Source organism: Chaetura pelagica, unplaced genomic scaffold (genome assembly GCF_000747805.2).
Source record: "Chaetura pelagica isolate M959 unplaced genomic scaffold, ChaPel_1.0 scaffold74, whole genome shotgun sequence".
NCBI classification, from domain to species: domain Eukaryota; kingdom Metazoa; phylum Chordata; class Aves; order Apodiformes; family Apodidae; genus Chaetura; species Chaetura pelagica.
Window position 1 is genome coordinate 18 of NW_009952982.1, and position 20,760 is coordinate 20,777.

General features: G+C 36.7%; 1 protein-coding gene across 1 annotated transcript in view; it reads right to left on the reverse strand.

Moving 5' to 3' along the window:
• Nucleotides 1-422: 422 nt before the first annotated feature.
• Nucleotides 423-20,760, reverse strand: part of LOC104387651 (mucin-5AC-like) — a gene marked incomplete at its 3' end in the record, with an annotated part of 64,229 nt that continues 43,891 nt past the window's right edge. The window contains 27 exon segments of the mRNA XM_009996434.1: nt 423-1,099; nt 2,333-2,539; nt 2,639-2,682; nt 3,900-4,041; nt 4,383-4,511; nt 5,066-5,222; nt 5,818-6,057; nt 6,551-6,730; nt 7,063-7,176; nt 7,269-7,407; nt 8,094-8,245; nt 8,374-8,474; nt 9,057-9,106; nt 9,718-9,973; nt 10,725-10,851; nt 12,733-12,827; nt 13,369-13,533; nt 13,618-13,755; nt 14,078-14,147; nt 14,546-14,656; nt 15,794-15,932; nt 16,776-16,893; nt 17,949-18,074; nt 18,427-18,643; nt 19,134-19,246; nt 19,660-19,750; nt 20,220-20,370. Coding sequence (XP_009994736.1) covers nt 423-1,099; nt 2,333-2,539; nt 2,639-2,682; nt 3,900-4,041; nt 4,383-4,511; nt 5,066-5,222; nt 5,818-6,057; nt 6,551-6,730; nt 7,063-7,176; nt 7,269-7,407; nt 8,094-8,245; nt 8,374-8,474; nt 9,057-9,106; nt 9,718-9,973; nt 10,725-10,851; nt 12,733-12,827; nt 13,369-13,533; nt 13,618-13,755; nt 14,078-14,147; nt 14,546-14,656; nt 15,794-15,932; nt 16,776-16,893; nt 17,949-18,074; nt 18,427-18,643; nt 19,134-19,246; nt 19,660-19,750; nt 20,220-20,370 — 4,249 coding nt within the window.

The window sequence follows — 20,760 nt, forward strand, 5'->3', positions numbered from 1 at the left end:
CTGGTGTACTGGGTTGTGGTGGGGTATGGTATGCTGGTCGATGTTCGTACTGTGGTAGAGGTTTGTGTTGTGGTTCCTTTAGCTGTTGTGGTGTATCTTGAATGAATATGTCCTGTTTCTGGTGTTGGCATTGATATTGTAGTTGTCTTATATTTGGTTTGTAAGTGTGGTGTTGTTGCTGTTTCTGTTGATGTAGGTTTAATTGTTGAAAATATTTTGGTTGATGTTGGTTCCTTTGTGGTTATTATGGGTATTGTAGTTTGTTGACATGGTACTGTTATATTTGTGCAGCATTTAAACCTTAGTTTGTAATTATAGCAGATGGGTGGGAGTTGTTCTTTGTTGTAGCATATCAACCCTTCTTCTGTATTACATGTTATATTTTGCTCTAGGAGGGGATATGGTGTGTCTGGAAACCTCACTGCTCTGCATTCCACAGCCTTTCTGTTATCACAGACTTCATATCCTCTTTTTTCAATGTTCTGAATTGTTTCAAAATCTCCGTCATTGTATCCAGACCCTGGATAATAGACATCATACCACATTGACCAGTAACATTCTTCTTTAATGCAGTGAGTAGTTGTTGAAGGTGACGAAGTGATAGATGTAATTTTGGTTGTACTTGTGGTTGTTTCTGTAATAGTTGAAGTCGTTAATGTTGTAGTAACTGGTGATGTAGTGGTTGAAAATGATGTAGTCACTTCAGTGGAACTTGGTGTTTCTGTGGTCTTCACAGCAGTTGTGATTGGTTTTGATGTGCTGAAATGTGTTGTGGAAGAGCATGGGACAAAAACACAACATAAGATTCTAATTTCATAATTGTCGCACATTGTTGAAATTTGATCTTTGTTGTAACATATAAGCCCAGCTGTTGTACTGCATTCTACTTTTTGCCCAAGGTCTTTCAGTGGTATATTAGGGAATTTCTCTGCTCTGCATTCCACAGCCCGTGGAGCTTTACAGACTTCATAACCTTTGGCTCTCAAATCTTCAAAAGTTTCAAAATCTCCACCATCATAGCCAGGGGTTTGCAAACTCCCATCATACCATTCTGACCACTCACATACTTCATGAACGCACACTGATGTAGTTGGTGACACTGTGAAAGAGAAAAAGAAGAGACCTCAAAATTCAGAAAAAAATCCTGTAGATATTATCTTTTTCATTATGTTAAGTTGGCTGAAAATTTTCCTAAGGTCACTTGCTTGCATTATGAGACTGTAGTGCATCAATTTAGTGCACTTATAATTTAATCTGAAGGAGAACAGAAAATCCATTACCCAACAATTTAGTATATTAACATGCTTGGAACTGTCACTTCCTAAGAGAAGGCTAATTACCTTTTACAAAGTGCTGTAATCAGTTTAGGGCATAATTTATACACATTGAGGGGAAAACAGAAAAAATTATTATTATTATTATTATTATTATTTTGCATTTGACTACTTGGTTTGTGTCTTGCTCCAGCATGTCAAAGTCTTGATTCCAATACAGTGAAAAGATTTAATCTGTGCATCAAGATTTATAGGTACTTTTTTCTTCCAAATGAGTTGACTCCTCATGTAATATGCTGCATTGTCTTTGCTCCTCCATTCAAAGTAAAATATGTCTAATGAAGCATTAGCACCCCTACACTTTGTACTTCAGCTCTGGTCTTAAGAGACCATTTATTGGTCAGAGAGCAGTCCATAGGCTTTTGCAGGTGAATTCACATTATTATATGGCTGGAAAATGGCTAGTGAATCCAGTAGTTCTGATGGTTTCTGTGTTTTCAGAACTTGGAATTCTAAATTTTATATAGAATTCTTATTTCAGTAAACAACATGTACCTGTAGTAATTAGAGATTACGAACTTGAAGAATGCTGAACTGGAATTCTAGAAATGAAAATTTCAGTATCACAGTGCCTATATCTGAGCAATACGCTCAATACTGTAATTATAAATACCATAAGCCCTAGCAGAAAGTAATAATTCTGTAATTTAATAGGAAGAAGTAATTAATTATTAATTCAATACAGATTATTCCAGGTATAGAAACAATTACAATTAGAGATAACTAATCTGATACTGGTTATTTATCATTCATTATTAAGGTAAGCAAAATCATAGCATCAAGCCAGTGTGCAGTGGTTTCAACTTTGGTTTCAGAAGTTATTTTATTTTTTATGTTGATTTCCTTCTGTTAGTTTGGTGTCCAAATGTTGACTGAAACTAAATAACAAATGAATCTGACTGTCATTTATTTTGAAGTGTATTAATTAATTTATGTTGTGCATCTTGGCATGGTCACTAATGAACAGAATATGCTCTTATGGGCTATAAAGGATGTACCTGTGGAAGAAGGGGTGGGTGATGTAGTGCTGAAGTGAAATGTTGTTGCTGTTGTGGGTAATGTTGAGGTTGGACAGTCATAGACAATCCTTTCAAGCGTTCCATTGGGGCCACAGGTTGCAACAATACACCCTCCTGTACCATCTGTAGTATTGTAGACCACATCTTTATAGTTGTATTTCTGGCCCTCATAAAAGCAGACACATTCTGTAAATAAAAATAGTGTGTTATTCACTGGTAGCTGAAGCACAGAGCAGAGTACCTCAAATGAATTCTATTCAGATAAAAACAACTTTGTCAACATACCGTTTTCATCATATTTGCATTTTTTGCCATGATTTGTGCATTCACTGGAAAAGAGAAAAAAGGAGATTATGAATATACTGGTCCATGATATAATTTTGTTGTTTCATTTTTTCTATCATTGTGTGTCCTTTGTGTGTTTAAATGTAGAAATACCCTATCCTCTCTGAGTTAGATACTCAGTTCTGATATATAAATCCAGGTTATGCGGGATCACTCAGTTTTCTGGCAAGAACACAACTCTTCAATGCCAGCATGCCAAACAACATGGTATCCTTGTACTTTTGGAGGCTGGGTGAAGAAATGGAGAGGGGTAATTTAAAATGTTCTTATCTCCCTGGTAGGTAGACTTTTAATTTGGAAGGGAAAGTGCATTTAAGAAGGAATCACTGTATCACAGATGTCGAGGCCATCTACACAGCGAATTTCCATCAGACTTTCAAAAGGTGCAAGAATGCATTCTGTTTTTAAAGGGGATTTATTTATCTATTAAGAACTGAATCTTGATATATTTATTTACAGTGACTCAGAGCATCTGTATACTGAATAAACTTAACTAAATATAGTCATGTATTTAATGGGTTATGTTTAGTGCTGTTAATGACATAGACAATGCAGGTAAACCTGTGGATGATCTGCAAAACATGCCATGAAAGTTGGGTAAGCTCAGATGGGCTTCAGGCTAAGACCTTTGCCTTTCTGGCTGCACTGCTTATATTATTAATGGGTAGCTACATTGAAAGTATCTCAGGACAAGTGTTAACTGCTTCACAACTAGTTCTGCTAACTTTGTACTATTTGATAGAGGGCTTAGCAGCACTTGTCCCAACATGTCATCAGTTCTGACATGATGAATAGGAGTACTTGCTAAATGTTGCAAACATACAGGTACCTGTGCAAGAACAGAAACAAGCTCAAATCAATTCAGATTAGTTTCTTACTAACTTCTAAATAATTTCACATAAAGATTATTGGGATGTCTTAACAAATATTCTCATGCTATTGCTGTAACTATCATTATTTTAATGTTTTTTGTTTAATAATAATAATGCTAATTAAAATTTAAAAGTACTTTAACAAGAATACAGAATAAATAGTAAATTAAGGTCTCTACTGTAAAATGTTCCACCATTTTGTTAAGTTCCTAAGAACAGAAGAAAATTAGACATTCTGCAGTAGCCTATGACTGGCCTAGTGCCTGTTGGAAAACAAAAAACTTAATGCATGATGAAACTCAGCATTTAAAAATCTTTATTAAACCTACCATGACTGACAATTCTGATTTGAAGGCATCTGTATTCCTGGTTTGTAATTTTTTCCATTTTCGTAACAACCACAATTAGACACACATGTCATGGTTTCTTCATCAAAATAGGGCTTATTCTTTGGACAGTGTGGATAGCAGCCTGCAAAAAAAATGAGAGTTATGCTGACACCAGGTCTTCCACAAGTAGAAAGAGCTCTATACTGTTTATATGTACTTTCCCCACATTATCCTATATGATCAGTGGAATTTCAGATTCTATTACTGCTATTCCTTTGATTGCACTTTAAGCTTTGGAGCTTTTTGTCCTCATCTTTACTTCAAGCAATTTCATGATCCATTAGGGAGTAATATACTAATTAGAAAATATCTTCTTATAATTTCTAATATAAAGATGTCATATATTGACTAATATAAATTTTGTTAATCATACTGCATTTTAGCTTTTTGTAAGCAGAGTAAGATAAGCATAATTATGTTTACCTTCCAAACCTCTCAACTCATGAACACAGTTCCCACTTGGATTATTGCAGGTCTTCATACAAGGGGCTCCACATGGCTTGTAGTGCCACTCACATTCCCCTTGTGGATTGTAGTAATCACAGAACAGAGCTAGAGGAGGGAGAAATGACAAAAAAATACTTTAATCTTTTTGCTTTACAGTCTTTCAATTCTGCTCCATAAAAATCCTGTGCGATTAGCAGTTACATAGGTTGTAAACAGTGTATTTTCTTGCTTATAATTTCACATAATTGTTATGCTTCTACCACCTTTTGACACCAATGAAGCATAAAGCATAGAACAGAGTTACACATTAACCACAAAAAATTCAATTAATTGAATCACTGATTTTAGTTACTTATTTACAGTGAGTTTGATTTAGATAGGTGGGAGTGTAATATTAAAGGTCATCAGTTGTGTATCATGGTTGGCAAGTAAATCAGACTCTAAAGACATTACTGGTAAAGTTACTATATTTAATTTTAAGAAGATACGTTGTCTTCAAGTTATTTACTAACTTGTGCGGTTGGTTGGTTTTTTTTTTCCTGTTTTTAGAATACAGCAGTGCCTCTTAAAAATACAATTTTATCCTTCTGTTTTTATTTTTTTCTTCTCTGTTTCCTTTCCCTTTGTATCCTTTCAAAAAGTAGCAGGGTGAAACTCACGGCAAATGGATGGGGTTCTCCAGGAAATGCAGATGTCCAGCTCGTTGCATGCTTGAGCGTAGGCAGCTACTGCTGTACAGAAACATTCACAGTCTCCTCCAGTGTCGCAGGCACAAGCATCATCCACACATGCTTGATAGTATTCATTTGGTTCAACCTGTTGGAGAAAATATTTGACTTTTCATGCACTTGTCCCCTTTGAAAAGGCATTCACAGTCTTAAAAAAGCTGAACAAAATATCTGAAAGTAACAAATCTGTCTGTGTGAGAAAAATAAGAAAGGAAGAAACCATGAGAGTGCTTTGAAAAATCCAGAGGAAAATGTAGAATAAAGCTCATAATACTAAGAACTAGTTGATATTGAAGATACATTTTCAGAAAGAATATTTACATTACTACAAGCTTGCACACAATTGTAATTATCAGGTGGCTGATATTTATATTAGTATAAAACTATGTCATTAGAAAATATCCTGATATTTATTTGTGATTGTCCCTTCTATTAAAAACAAACAAATAAACCCACAAAAAAACAAAACCAAAAAACCCAACAATTATCTATTTCTTTAATGTACTACTTCAAGGCACAAGCTGAGAAAATGAAAGTGAAAATACTTTCTATGCATGCTCCCTAGAACTTGCTCTGACTTTGCTTTGTCAAGCACGACAAAGTATATTTTAGTGTATTTTTCAGCTATCCCACATAAAAATTAGTGTAATCTCTGGCTCAGGAGACTGAAGTTTTTGTGATACCTGGGAGTGACACTTCGCAAATACTTCACTGGTGATAATGCTGCACTGCTTCTGTGCCCAGGCTTTCCTGTATGGATTTGCAGTGCATGGATCCTTGGTACGATTAGCATTTGGGCAACTAGAAGACACTTTCCAGCTATTGGCAAACTCCAGCACATTTCCTACCACAGACTGACTGCGAGTAGTGAAGTCGTTATTTCCATTGCCATCATAGTTTCCACAAAGTCCACAGACATGTCCCTGCATGGAGAGAAACACAAAATCACAAAGATCAGTAAGGTACCATTTCTGTGAGTAACAGATCTCAGAGTGAATCTTATTTAAGTTTGTCTAGGCCTCTTCCATAACAGTCTTGGGCATGCTCATAAAATGCCTTTCATTAAGAAATCAATCTTTTTTAGGAAGATTAAGCATAGGAAGCAAAACAGATTCATGGCTTTCATTCTTAGTATTGAGCTAATTAGTTTTATCTAATCCCTAACATACCTCTGCAAAGAGGGCTTTTAATGAAGAAAGCTACTGATAGAGTTGCTGTTATGCCATTGGTAAATAATATAATTTAAGGAAAATACGCAGTACAGAATCTAAGTCAGCACTACAAGGATAAAAATGTAACATTACTGGTCTCTCGATCTTCTTGTTTCAGTGTAAATTTCCTCTTTTTTTTCTTTGAGAAGTAAAATGAATCTGTTTCAGAAATAACCTTAACCAGGTTTTGGATTTTAAATTGTACCTGAAAGTCGGGACTAAGTTTGATGAATATGCTGGTTTTCTTGTCCCACATGAGTATCAAGCCTGCAGTAGTGTCAACCACCAGGTAGATGCCCATGGAACGGATTTGGAATGGCATTTTTCCTCCAGGTGTCCTCTCAATGACATCGGAGTGTCCATCACTGAGTACCAGCTCATAGTTCTAGGATATCAAAAGAAAAAGTTAGAGGCCAGTTGAAAAAGTCACCTGTTGGGTACAGCATATATATTTTGCCAGTAACTCTTATTGAAATAATAACTCTATTATCATCAAAATTATTATCTTCAGCATCCTCATGTTAAGTAATTTTTCTTTAGAATTCCCTCCTTCACTTTCTCTAGCAAAGATCAGAATCATTAGCAGGGAGAAACAAAGTGCAGTAACATCTTCACTGTCTTGGAGGACACTTTGGTGATGCAGTCTATCTGGGACAGCTTGTTCAGTCCTGCTGGCACATTAGGCCCAGAGTACAACATATTAAAGAAAATACTTACTCCCAGGAAAACTTTAATAGACTTAGAGCAGGTGGTTCCTGTAGTACCGCATGGAATATTCTCAGTAATTACTCTGAAGGTTCCCTGATTCATACCTTGATGACCACAGTAGTTCTGAAACAGAGGAATGATATTCAGTGTTATCTATGCTACATGGTCATATGTAAAATGCAAGGTACATACAAAAATCTAGGAAGGACTGTTACCTGGACCAGAACATATTCACAGTCTCCTTCAAAATCAAAGCGTTTGCCATCAAAGGTCGTGTAATGCCCATCTCCATAAACAGAACAGGTTTCTAAACAAGGATTCTCAGAGCAGTGCCATTTTCTGTTTCTACACGTGCTACATAAGACAAAAAGCATTCCAAATGTAAAAACCAGAAAGACAAATGATATAGCTATATGTACATCCCTGCATGTACGTAAATTTTATCTTAAAATGTGTTAAGCCTATAATGAAAAAATATGGTTTGATTATTATCAGAAATGCAGCATAGCTCATGTGCTTTGGGATTTACCAAAAGACTGTGCTACTTCATAATGTCATGAAAAAAGACCCTGGATGTGTTTAAAAGTTGTCCAGATGGGGTGCTTGGGAACATGGCTTAGTGCTGGACTTAGTAGAGTTCGGTTATAGTTGGACTTGATAACCTTAAAGGTCTTTTCCAACCTAAGTGATTCTGTGATTCTGTGATTTGGGTTAGGAAATACTTTAAATCTTTCACATTTCCAGCTCCTTTTGGAGGCACTGAAATGTAGGGATTGCCTGCAAGGGAAAAAGCTTTCTTTACTTGAATTGATACGACATCATCCAAAACATACTGTTCTTTCAACAACTTGCAATTTCTGTGCTGTGTCCCATTGTAAAAAACAGACAGAGTCTACTTTTTAGGTACTAAGTGGGTCATCTTATGTGCGATTCCTTCATATAAGTCTTTATACTGCTAAAGTGAAATGCTGTAATTAACCTAGAGCTTACACTATTCCCTTTCAGATGCTTGAAAATAGTATTTTTCAATACACTCTTACCAGTTGTTACAGCCAACTCTGATTGATTCTCCTGGATTGTAGAAATTCCCATTGTGAACACATGGACAGTCTTCTGGAGCTATACAGCCACCTTTGCCATCTAACACTTTATTATGGGGACATACACAGCCAGAGACACAGTGGGTTTTGTACTGTAAGAACCATATGGAAAACATGATTTGAAACATTTCCTTGATGAAAGAGTCCAGCTGTATCTGATAATTGTGAAATAGATCTAGTTTAATATGCATTCAACTGAGTATAAAGAGCCTATACTTACACATTCCATATCTAGAGTCTGACAGCTCTTCTGGCATCCTGCTCCTACCACATCTGCAGTGGCATTACCACAGTCGATATAGACCATGGGAGGTACACAGTCTGAAAGCGAAAACCATAAGAAAGGTGAGATCAACCATATTTTTATAATCTTTATGTTTTCTTAATGCAGACTGAAGAAAAAATATCATTAAAAATATTCCTTTGTGAGATACATGATTCTGTATTAACCAGAAAGCGAAATGGATTATTTTATTTTTTTCAAATAATGCTAATTTGTTTTTTGTGCTTACACTTGGACTGCTCATAGAAATTAATGTTTAATTAGGTTTGTGCAGCAGTCTCAGAAAAAAAAATAATAAAAAGCATCCTGGTTTACTTGTGTTTTTCAGGCTTTTACTACTTTTATTTTTAAATGTGGACGGTTTTCTCCTCACATTCAGTGAGATGACAAAGTATTCTTTTTCCTCTTGGTAACCCTGGGGGTTATGACTTGTTTCAGACATCTGAAAGACTGTTTCTTTTTACTTTTGTAACATCTTCTACATTACAGAAGTTATCAGTTCATTTTCTTGTTTGATTTCAGACTTGTATAATATGCATCACTATGACCAAAAAAAAAGAGAACTGAAAAGAGTGAAGATAAAAAGAGACAATTAAAGACAATACTAATTGATGTGTTACCTGGTTCAGGTTTCTCTCCAATGCAGCTTAGCTTTCCATTGGTGCAAGTGCTAATAAAAAATAATAATAAAAAAGACATGGGTTTTTTTTCCTTGTTAAGTTTTAGCTTCTTTCCTAATGAATTTTAAACAATTAAAAAATACTGTATGATAAAACAGAGAAAATGTATCCTTTATCAGAACAGCTTGTTCTACTGAAAAATATTTTATGTAAAAGCAAACCAAAATGCAAGTGTATTCTATATAAAGAGAGGTTTACTCTGTCCACTTGACTAGTTAAAAAGTGTCCTTCAGAATAATTCAGGTTCCATTCAAAATGGGAATAATACGTAACAGGTTTAGAAAGCATCTTCCAACATGGGACAAGTCTTTTGAAGTCAGGGATAAGAAAAGTAAGGTGGGGAGTGAGTGAGTCACTGACTGACTCAGTGGGAGTTTGGCTGTTAGTGAAAGCTAACCCACCACAATATGGTATGTTTTATTCGTGTAGTGTAAGAACAATCTTCTAAACAAAAATTGCTTTCATAAATTTTAAGGATCTGTGATTTTTTGTATTGAAATTATTCGGGAGAGAAATGCATTTTATTTTAATAGATTGCATAATGTATACGTTTTAATGACTGCCTATATCCAATTTCATTATTTTTAAAAAAATGTCTTACCAGACAACACCATTATCATGCATAACTTCTCCAGAAGACAGAGGCATTCCTTTGTAGTAACAAGGACAGCTAGAAGCAGGGACGCATTTGCCACTGTCATCCATGTAGGTTCCATTTATGCAGGTGCAACCATCAACTGGCACAAACTTGGTGCTGCATGTGACATCAGGCTCACTCAGAGACCGGCAGGTGGGTTGACAGGAATCGACATTATAAGTGTACTTCAAGGATTTTGGACACAAGGTGGTGTATTTTGCTTGAGAGTAAAAAGGTAAATTACATTTGTAAATAATTTAAGAATCAATGCAGGTATAAATGCTGCATCTGAGGTATAATTCTCAATAGTGTGATCTTTTGTGTTGTATGGTAGAGCACAATTTTCCCCTATAAACCAGTTATGAATACAAAAGTTTTGTCTAGATTAAAAAAAGAGAAAAACTTCAATTATATTAAAGCATAGTGTGTTTTCTTCCTTGCTATTTTTTTTTTTTCAAATAATGCTAATTTGGTTTTTGTGTTTACACTTGGACTGCTCATAGAAATTAATGTTTAATTAGGTTTGTGCAGTAGTCTCAGAAAAAATAAAATTAAAAAGCATCCTGGTTTACTTGTGTTTTTCAGGCTTTTACTACTTTTCTTTTTAAATGTGGATGGTTTTCTCCTCACATTCAGTGAGATGACAAAGTATTCTTTTTCCTCCTTTTTTTGCTATTTTAATATTTTTTGTCAAAGTAGGTTGATAAACACTCTACTTATTTTACTCCTATTGCAAGGTTTTTGAGGTACATGTTGCTTCTGCTGACTCTGACCAAATAATCTAACAAAGCCTTTTTTTTTTACTATTTCTCTCTGCTTACTGCTTATCTTTTGTGGTATTCCCTTCCTTCTCAAATTCTTGAAAGTCAATGATACACTTAAAACAACATTTAACATTTGCTGTGGGAATCCTGATGAACTGATGTCTTCTGGATGATCATTTTCAAGATGCAAAGGGATGCAGAACTTACTGCAGGCTTTGCTCCTCCATCCTGTAAGGAGAACACCTTTGGTGGCACAGGCCCTGACATAGCTGGAAAGGGCAGCACACATGCAGTCTTCACTCTTCTCACAGTTACACGTGTCAAACATGCAGTTCTAGAGACAGAGGATATTATTATTAGTGTCAAATCCATGGAGTTCTATACTTTTTTAGAGTGTCGTGTTCATTAGAGCTCAAAGTGAGTGTAATCCATTATGCGTTTTTGATTGAAGACTTCATCAAGCACTTCCAAAAAAGATTCTTTGCAAGGAGACAGTAATTAGAGGTCTTTATTTTTTGTTGTTATTTTTTTCCTTTTCTAGTGTTAATGAATTTCTCAACTGCTTCCAGTTTGTACCATATATATAAAGACAACAAGCAGAGAGTATCTGATGCCACCAAACTTTTAAGGCTTAGACTTAGGAGAGGAATAAGAAAACAAAGAGTTATTTAATGCTTTGCTAAGCCAGGCAAGGTCAGTATGATGTTATCATTCCAGAAGATGGAACAATCTTACAAATTTCCAATAGAATAATAACAGTGAGACTTTGTAAAGTCCTCAGGCATTCTGTTCCAGAGCTTCATCACTTTGAATTCCTGAAATATTTTTGTCCAAATCTTGTATAAATCTCTTTGCTGCTTCTTATATACATTTCTTGCCTTCTCCCTGGATGTAGGCAAAAGCCTGTCTGAGAGCAATTGTGCTGGTTTGAAAGGGCCCCACGGGTGGCTCTGGTAAGAAGCTGAGAAGCTCCCCCTGCTACTAAACCAGCCAAGGAGCCACTAGAGGGACAATAGATGCGCCTCTGTGATTAACATATGAAAGAACTGAGCAGTGTGGGTACTTAAAGGAAAATAAGAGCTGAGCTGGAGAGGCAGAGCAGTGCTGGTGGCTGGTGAAGAAGGTACCCAAGCAGAAGTTTCCCTGCAACCCATGGCGAGATGGCAGCTGTGCCCCTGCATTCATGGAGTAAAGTGGTGGAACATTGCCTGAAAGTGTCAGGAGGGGTGAACTTGGCCAGTGGACTTGGATTTTGTGGCCAGTGAACTTGGATTATGAAGCCGTGGAAGACCCCGGCACCAGGGGAGGTGACTGTTCCCGAAGCAGCCCGTGACTCTGTGGGAAGCTCAGGCTGGAGCAGTTCCAGACCTCATGGGAAGCAGTCATGAAGGAGAGATTGGTGGAGGGCTCTCTGCCATGGGAGGAACCCCGTGGGGAAGAAGGGGAGGACTGTGAGGAATCCTTCTTCCTGAGGAGGAAGGAGCAGCAGGAGCCACCAGCCTGTGAACTGACGCCAAACCCCATCCCCTGTCCCCCTGTGCCACTGGGGGGAAGGAGGGAGAGAAACTGGGAATAAAGGGATTTGGGCCTGGGAAGACAGGAGGGGTGGGTTCAACGTATGTAAGCTCTGCTCTTTGTGTTGTTTGTGTCCTGTGTGCATCTGATTAGTGTGAAGTTAAATTCTTATTTTTTCCCCAAGTTGAGTCTGTTTTGCCTGGGACCTTAATCGGTGAAGAACCCTCCTTGTCCTTTGTCTTGACCCATGAGCTTCTAGTTGGCCTTTGTCCTCCTCATCCCAGAGTGTGAGGGGGGGAGATGAGCGACTGACCATAGGGCTGTTTCTCTGTTGTTGCACCCAAACCATGACAGTAATTCAAAGCAACTATGCAAACTACTAGTTAAAACTCTGACTAAAGATTTCCTTGTATCTCAGAAGTGACAGCTTTTGTCCTTAGACCTGATAAGGAGTCTAAGGAGTCTTAATTTCCTAATTTAGGCATTTAGGTTAGTACCTAGAAATAGGGGCAGTAGGAATATGCCTGTAAGTTTACCCTATTAGGAATGGAAAGAAAGATACCTTTACTAAGGAGTAATTGCTATGATGTGGAATTACTACGAATGTATCTCCTCCCAGTTGAAAGTTATTTTCTCAGGTGTTCATATAAGAAATCTGACTGTATTTCTTTTAAATATGAAAAAGTTAAGAGCCAAGTACCTTCTGGTAAACTTCCGGATTCACTGTTGAGTGACATTCAGCAAAAGGTCCTGTGGTGTCAGAGAGCAGTCCACACCAGTGTTGGGCATACTGGTCTGTGAATCAAAAGCACAGTAAGAATTTCTATTCCACTTCATCGCCTAAACTCTTGTCTCAATGTAACTACAATTCCTGTAGAGAAATACACTATACAGATCAGCTCTGCAGATGCTGAAACACAAATAGTCTTTCATTTCCTCCATGCAGAAATGTGAACTCTTTGCAGACTGAATGCTCTTAACTCATGGTAGCTGTCATGGAATAAACTAAGACATTCTTAGCTGAATTTTGAAAAAGAAAATTAACATTTTGAATTAAAAATTCTCTAGTTCATCTGAGAAAGCAGAAGAGTGGCTTGTGAATGCTCAGAAAATATTTCACACTTGTTTTCTGAATTCCAAGGTATATTTTTGAAGATCCAATATACTATCCTAATTATTATTATTTATTAATTGAGGACTTCTAGTCAGCTGAGGAAAAAAGCATGTTATGCACATGGTCTACTATTATTTTGGCTAAATGCTTGGTGGTTGATCAGCTTATTCCTTTTTTCCATATTAAAAGAGAATAGAAGAGGTTACTATATGCTGAGCTTACCATTTTGTATACTGACAGTACAAGGGTTCTCAAAAGTATTCTTGGCATCAGGACAATCTGCCCGAATTTTCCAAGTATTGCCAAAGGCAGCGGAAGTACCCTCTATTACACCACTGGTGGTTTTGAAATCATCTATCTGCATGTCGTTGAAATTTCCACAGAGACCTAAAAGTAAGCAGATGGACTGTGAAAGTCTCCTGTAGAGTGAAGTATATGGATGAAGGCAGTAATCATGGTAAGATCACTTACCACAGGTCTGCCCTTTATGTGATGGGTCTAAGTCTATATAAAGTTGCATGAGAGGCACGAGCTGAACCTGTAGCTGAAGACCAAAGGTTGTTTGCAGAATGATGAAGAAAGATGATGGTCTGACGATTGTGACATTTGCTAGGGACACAAGAACGTAACAGTTGTAATTTCATATCAGATGTGCAGTTGAAATAACTCTTCATTAAATAGAGTGATGCTACAGCTGTGTTTTATATTGTCATAAATTTTGAAGAGCTAAAATAAGACCATGATTTTGCTAGCTGAATAGGAGCTGAATAGGCAAACCCTATTACTTTAAAAATTGGATACTGTGGCTATTAGAGTACCTTGGGTTTGCTGGACTGAAGACAAAGCTAGAATTTGGCTTTAGATTAATCAATAAATAACATTTTAAAGTACAAAGTGAGAAATATCACAGAAGTCTAACGAAGGAACTTACCGGCAGAGAATGGCAGCTGTGTGTAGATCATATTCACAAATACACTGCCAGAAGGCTGGATCACAATGTTCTGTTCACAAGAAAAGACAATGATTATCAAACATACTTAGAACAGATAAAACACTTTCCAAATATTTTCTATCTAGTATTGTTCTGGATAAAGGGAAAAAAACAGGTGAGGGGAGGCTGTGATGATGTCTTTATTAATGTGCTCCACTGACTGTCAAAGCATGCAAAAACCGAAAGATAACTGTAACAAAAAAGCTACAAGGATCTAGACTTCCAAAGTACCTACCTGATTCTTAATTTTTTCTTGATAAATATTTAAATTATGTGGTTTTTTTTAATTAAATAAATAAGCGGTGCAGTTTTCCTGTCTTTGCTTTTATGTGTCATTTGCAAACTACTTTTCCAATTATCTTTGAACACATTCCTGCAGAATGTCAGGTGTCTACATTTGCTACTTACAGTTTGTCCTCCACTTAAGCTGATGGCTACACCCTTGAGGCATGTCTCAGTGTCAGTTAGGCCACACTTGTGGATATCTCCCAAAACAGTGAATTCATTGCTATCACAGAGCTAGAAGAAAAAAAGAATAATAAATTTTTTTAAAAAATAATTTTTATATTAAAATATTATGTTCTGAAGATTTACGCTCAAATGGCATTCTTAGTAAACCACATTTTAATAAATATCCTTTATTTCTTTTCTTCCTGCTCATATGTTCATACTCATATGGATACAGTCACGAAGTAAACTGGCATTCATGCAACCTGCACAGCAGAAGCCATCCGTTACTTTTGGCATTTCAGGGCAAGTTAGACATAGTAAAGTGAAGATTAAAACTTCCTAAGGTTTAGGTAATATTAGTTCCTAATATTTAGATAATACCAGTTTAATACAATTTAAGTATCTTCTCATGGGAGAAAATTGAGCTAAAAATCACTATTTACTAAGCCACTGAATAAATGCAAAATTCAGTTTTTCTCTTGGTTCTGATTTTCACTGGGCTGTATCCTGTGAACTACAATCCAGAAGTGCCTAATGGCCAAGATGTTACAGGAAGACACACATAAAGAAAGCTGTGATTCTGAACGTGTCTTGTCACTTCCTTGGTGTAATGAAGATGAAATTGAGGACACTTCACATGCAGAATTACAGCCATCTGGAAATCTAATGTTAAAATTGTGGGCTTTTTGACCTTCTGCGTCCAAGTTTAAGGGTTTTCTGTACCTACAGAGCTTCCAAGAATATAATTTTATGTTTTGATGGCAAAAGGGAAGTTTAACAAGCAAGTCTGATCTCTGCTTCCATTGTGGATTGAGCCCAGTGTTTGTGAATCTTGTCAGAAAGTTTAATTGCTCTATTTCTAAATTACCTCATTCTATCTCATTTCTAAGATTTTGACACTAACTGTGACAAAAAGGACAGTACTAATGGATGTAATACATTGCTCAGAAATAGTTTAAAAAGACCAGACAGCCAGTATTTAATTAAAAAATTGATGGGAAGCATGTACATTGTTTCATAGAACCTAAAAACTCAGTACAGTTCTTACACAATTATCAAAGAACGCAAAACTACTACATTATGTTTATTTAGTATAGCCTTAACAGAGAGCCCCTTGAATTCCATTTAAGGCTCTATGTTGACCCTCTAAGTTTCAGGAAGTTGAGGTGGCATATTGCTTTAGCAAGGATTGTGACTAATTTTTACCTTGGTTAGGACATAGCTACAGTCTCCAAAGAACGAATAATGTTTCTCATCAAATGTTGAAATGTGGGAACCTCCTTCAATACTGCAAGTCCCAGGGCATGACTGGGTGACACAAGACCATTCACCTCCAGCACAGGTACTGAAATGAAGAAGGCATTCAGTAACTTTGTGTAATGCAAGTGTAAATGAAATTAGAGACATAAGGGCAATTGATGCCTTGATTTTCCTCTTGAAACATTGATCATAGTGTCAAACCAACATTGCTTTGAAATCTCAGAATACATATGCGCCAGGCACATTTACATTAGTATTTATTTCCAGTCTTGACAGAATTCAGTCCTTGTGAACATGGCATCCATTCTGTTGCATATGAAGGATCATATGCAGGAATATGTTAAGTGTTTCTTGGAAAATAGCATGCATGTTTGTGATTCCTGTATTCATAGACAGAGAGGTACATTTGCATACATGCAATAGTACTTCAGTAATTATAATGTTATTATAATGTAATTATAATAATTATAAGAATAATGATTATAATAAGTAATTATAATGTTATATATATATTCTGTCAAACATGCCTCTAAAATGTGATCTCCCATTCTGCGTAATCCAACATGTCCCTAAATGTCATGTCCTCTATAGTATTTACAAGAGCATCCTAATATTACGCTGTAGTGCTGCAAAGGATGCAACACACAAGTTCACGTTTTCAAATAACTCTGGTATTTGAATCTGATTGCCTCCTTTAATTGATTAGTCTTGAAACTGGAGTACCTTTATCTAAACTCAGATGTTTGCTTCCAAGTGTAAGGAGAAAGAAGAGAAATAAATAATCTTAAAAAAATATGTAATTGAGGAATTTCAGTTGTTAAGTAGTTCCTCATTTCTTTGTAAGGGGATATTAGTAATTTTTTTCTGTTTTCAAATTGTTCAGGTAATGCACCTAAAAAAAAGAAGTACAAGAAAAGGAGTATGTTACCATGATCTGCATTTTGATGAGAATGAGGCACCAGGAGCATAAGTTTCGCCTTCATAGGTACAGTGGCACTCTTTACGGGGAATGCAGCCAGCACCATTAATGTCATCAAATACCATTCCTAGGGAAATAAATGGCCTGTTACTCATTCTGTGCACTGCAAAACCTGCTTATGTACATGTATCAGGCAGACGCCCGAAAAAATGTTCCATTTTTTCTCTATTACACAGAAAATTAATAGAAAGTACTTAAAAAAATTAATAATGCCAGCTATGTAGGTATTTAAGGGCGATATTCTATTTAATTATAGAGTTATTTAGGTTGGAAAGTACCTTATAGGTCATCCCATGTGTAGGGACACCTTCTGCTAGGCAAGGTTACTCAAAGCCCCATACAACTTGGCCTTTAACATTTCCAGGGAGAGGGCAGCCACAACTTCTCTGTGAAAACAATTCCAGTAGCTTGCCACCCTCACAGTAAAGAATTTCTTCTTAATATTTGTAACCTAAAGCTACTTTCTTTCAGCTTAAAGTCTTTATGCCCTTGTAAAAAGTCACTTCCCAGCTTTTCTGTAGGCCCCATTCAGGAGCTGGAAGGCTGCTATGATGTCCACATGGAGCCTTCTCTTCTCCAGCCTGAACAACCCAAACTCTCTCAGTCTGTTTTCACAGGAGAGGTGCACAAATACAACATATTTGCACTGTTTATCTCATGTTGCTATTCAGCTGTCATGCGTAATTTGTCTGAAGTGCTAGATTTTACACACTGCCTAGTGCTCTCTCAGCTTCTTATTGTTTAGACACTCAGCACTGGATAGGAAAGGTTTAGTAATTTGCTGCTTTGCTGATGCCAGAAGTCACCATTGTAGGCAAAATGGGATTAAATATTGCATAAATACAGATGATAAGACTATAAGGCTTCCCCTTCCTCTTAGGAATGAAGTGTCTCGTTCTCAGTTCAATCATGTCTCAGGCACATTCATTGTTTAAAAGGGCATTTTTAGTAATCCAAATAGAAATGATGAGAGTGTAACAAGGAAGAAATATAGTTATTACTTCGATGATAAGGACAAAAATGATGTGATAAGAAGGATACAAAGAAGGAAAGTTGTGAAATGTGTACATGTAAATGTTCTAGTGGTCTTGGCTATGAGAAAGGGACAGTAAATAGACTTGCCTGGAGGACAGACGCAGCCATCTGTGCAATGATCTTCACAAAGTGCAGATCGCTCTGAGTTGCTGCACGTGTCAGAGCAAGGGGAGCCACACTCCTGGTATTGCATGTTGAAAGGACATGTTTTGGCTGAAAATAGAAAGAGTATTTTAATGCTGACATTTCCTTTGAAATGTTGAGAAAACATTATTTGCCATTTAGCATGTTTTCTGTTAAGATATAATGGGGAAACCTAATGTGGAGGCTGCAACATTTTAGGCTTTCTGATATATCTTGAAAACCCTGAGTAATGCAAAATCCTCTAAACTTCTGTATGCCCAAAGTCTTGAGTATGCTCAGGTTAAAACTGGTTTAGTGAAAATTTCATGCATATTTAAGCAGCTGTCTTCTTCAGGGGAAAAAAAAAAAAAAGAAAAAAGCGTATTTGTTTACTAGATATGGGTAGTAAATGCAAGTGAAAGTCCTTTCCCAAGATACTTACGACACAGTTCTGAGGTTCTCCAGTTCAGAGGCTGTCCGCCTGCATGAGCACACTGCCGGGAGTATTCAGCAAAGGTGTTGCACATGCAGAAGTCAGCCATAGAGCTATCACAGTGGCATAGGTCTTGTATGCAAGTTTCAATGTAGTCCTGAACATTCACAAGTGCATTACAGCTTGTAAATGCTTTACTGGTTAATACTGTCTCACAGATAGAAGCCTAGGAGGGAAAGAAAAAAAACAAGTGTTTAGAAAATACTAGACTGGTTATTTGACATATAGCAGAACAAACCAAAGGTCCATCTGGTCCAGAAACATGTCCAACAGTAGCTCTAAGAAATGCAAAGTGTACCAGTAGGACAAGTACACATAGAACTCTTTCAATTAACTACTATATCTTCCCATATCTTGAGTTACTTTCAGCTCAGGTGACTTCCCAAGCATTATACAATTCCTTTGTTTTATGAAATTTTCAGTGAATTTCTCTTTCATTAAAATATCCTGACTTCTCTTGGAAGGGGAATGTAACTTATTAGCATTCACTTTGGCAGAGAATGAAAAAGTAAGTTGAGAAAAAAAAAAAAATTATTCCAGACCTACACTTGAGTCATAGTCATACTATTTTTTTTTTCCCAATTCTAACATATTTTTTTTCCAAATACTGGAGCAATGTATTTACAGTGAGAAAACAGATTTTGAGATGTTCTTACAAATTCAGCTGAGCAGTTCATCAGAACAGCAGGAGGAACAGGATCAGCACATTGCTCTGTGGGTCCATCCATCTTCTGCCTATTCCCAAACTGTATGGAAGTCAGTTTTACCTCTGTAAAAAAAAAAGTTCAAATAGTAGCATAATATTTACTGGTTTACTGCCTTTTTCATGGAGATATTTTCTCTTCAGACACTGCCCACTGTGACATGAACAGTGATTACCAAAGAATATCACTATAATATGAAAGGCAAAAGGAAATGAAGAAGGTATGCAAGGTAGTTATTGAAAACAAATAGAAAGTTGCATGTGGCAGGTCTTCAGTGATCTAACAGTGATGGAAGAAGCCTAATACACCTCAATGCCCTGACTCTATAAAGAACTGACATAATAGAAAACATAAAGAAATATCACTATATTTGCAGTTAGTAGGACCCACAACCTATGTTACAGTGTATTGCTAAAAGGAAGGAAAACAAAACACCAGTACTTAATAATGTTTTGATTTATATTTTTTTTTTACTTACTCTCTGAAATAAATTCATTGCTAATTGGAACTCCGTTAAAGTCCCCACAAAGTCCACAAGTTTGATTGGCATATTTCTTATCTAGTTCCACCTAGAAGAAATTAAGAAAGAGAGCTTAGGTTCATAGTAGTGTCAGCCTTGATAGTAACACAGCCTATATCAGTATTTCTCATGTACTCAAAATTTGATGTATCATGTGGCAACATATGGTAACAAGGCAGGCACCACTGGGGAGTTAGTGACCTCCAAGAAAAACCTGGTGTTTTTCTAGCCCTGGGATTGTGAACATCAGAGCATTGCCATGTTTGAAATCTGAGGAGTACTTTACTGTGAGGTGGGAACATTATCATTGGGGATCTATTGAACCTGAGCAGATCCTGAGAGGAAAAAAAAAAAAAGGAGAACTGGGAGAAGACTGGAAGACAGAACAGTACACGTAAAATGGACACAAATCCAGAAGTAACTAATGTGTGCCTGGGTGATAAAGACTGCAAAGATGTAAAGAGACTATTTTCAAAATACAGTGTTTCTGCCATGCTTTGGATTTATTTTTTTTTTACCAGGAGAGCGTCCTCTTCATTCCAAAGGAAGGTCACTCCTATCTTGGCAGAAACTTTCAGATAGCTGTTACTTCTCTGTATCAAGATTCCCATATGGCTGGATCACCATCATTCAGCAGGGGTAGGGACAGGATATCCATTAATATCTACACTGATACCCTTTATTATTCTAAGAAGTTTAACATGCATACATGAGGAAATTAGTCACAGCTGTAACTAAATACAGACAACACAAGTTTGTTAACCTTTTTGGCTGTTTCTCATTGTGCAAATGGATCAGCCTCGCTTTCCCTGCTGTTCCTTTTGCCTATCTCTGTTAATGGTGTTTTGCTAGGTAAAAAGTTGGCATGTGTCTTTGGTTGTATTGTTCAACAAAGTGCTGGGAGGTTCTGTTTTGCTGGCTATATGCTTCAGGATATTGCTATTTACTCCTTTAAAGCCCTTGATAATAAAGGGATAGACTCTTTAGGCTTTCTGTGACATGAGTGCCATTCACAAATGTGTACTCAAGATAACCTTTAGACTTGCTTGCTCTACACAG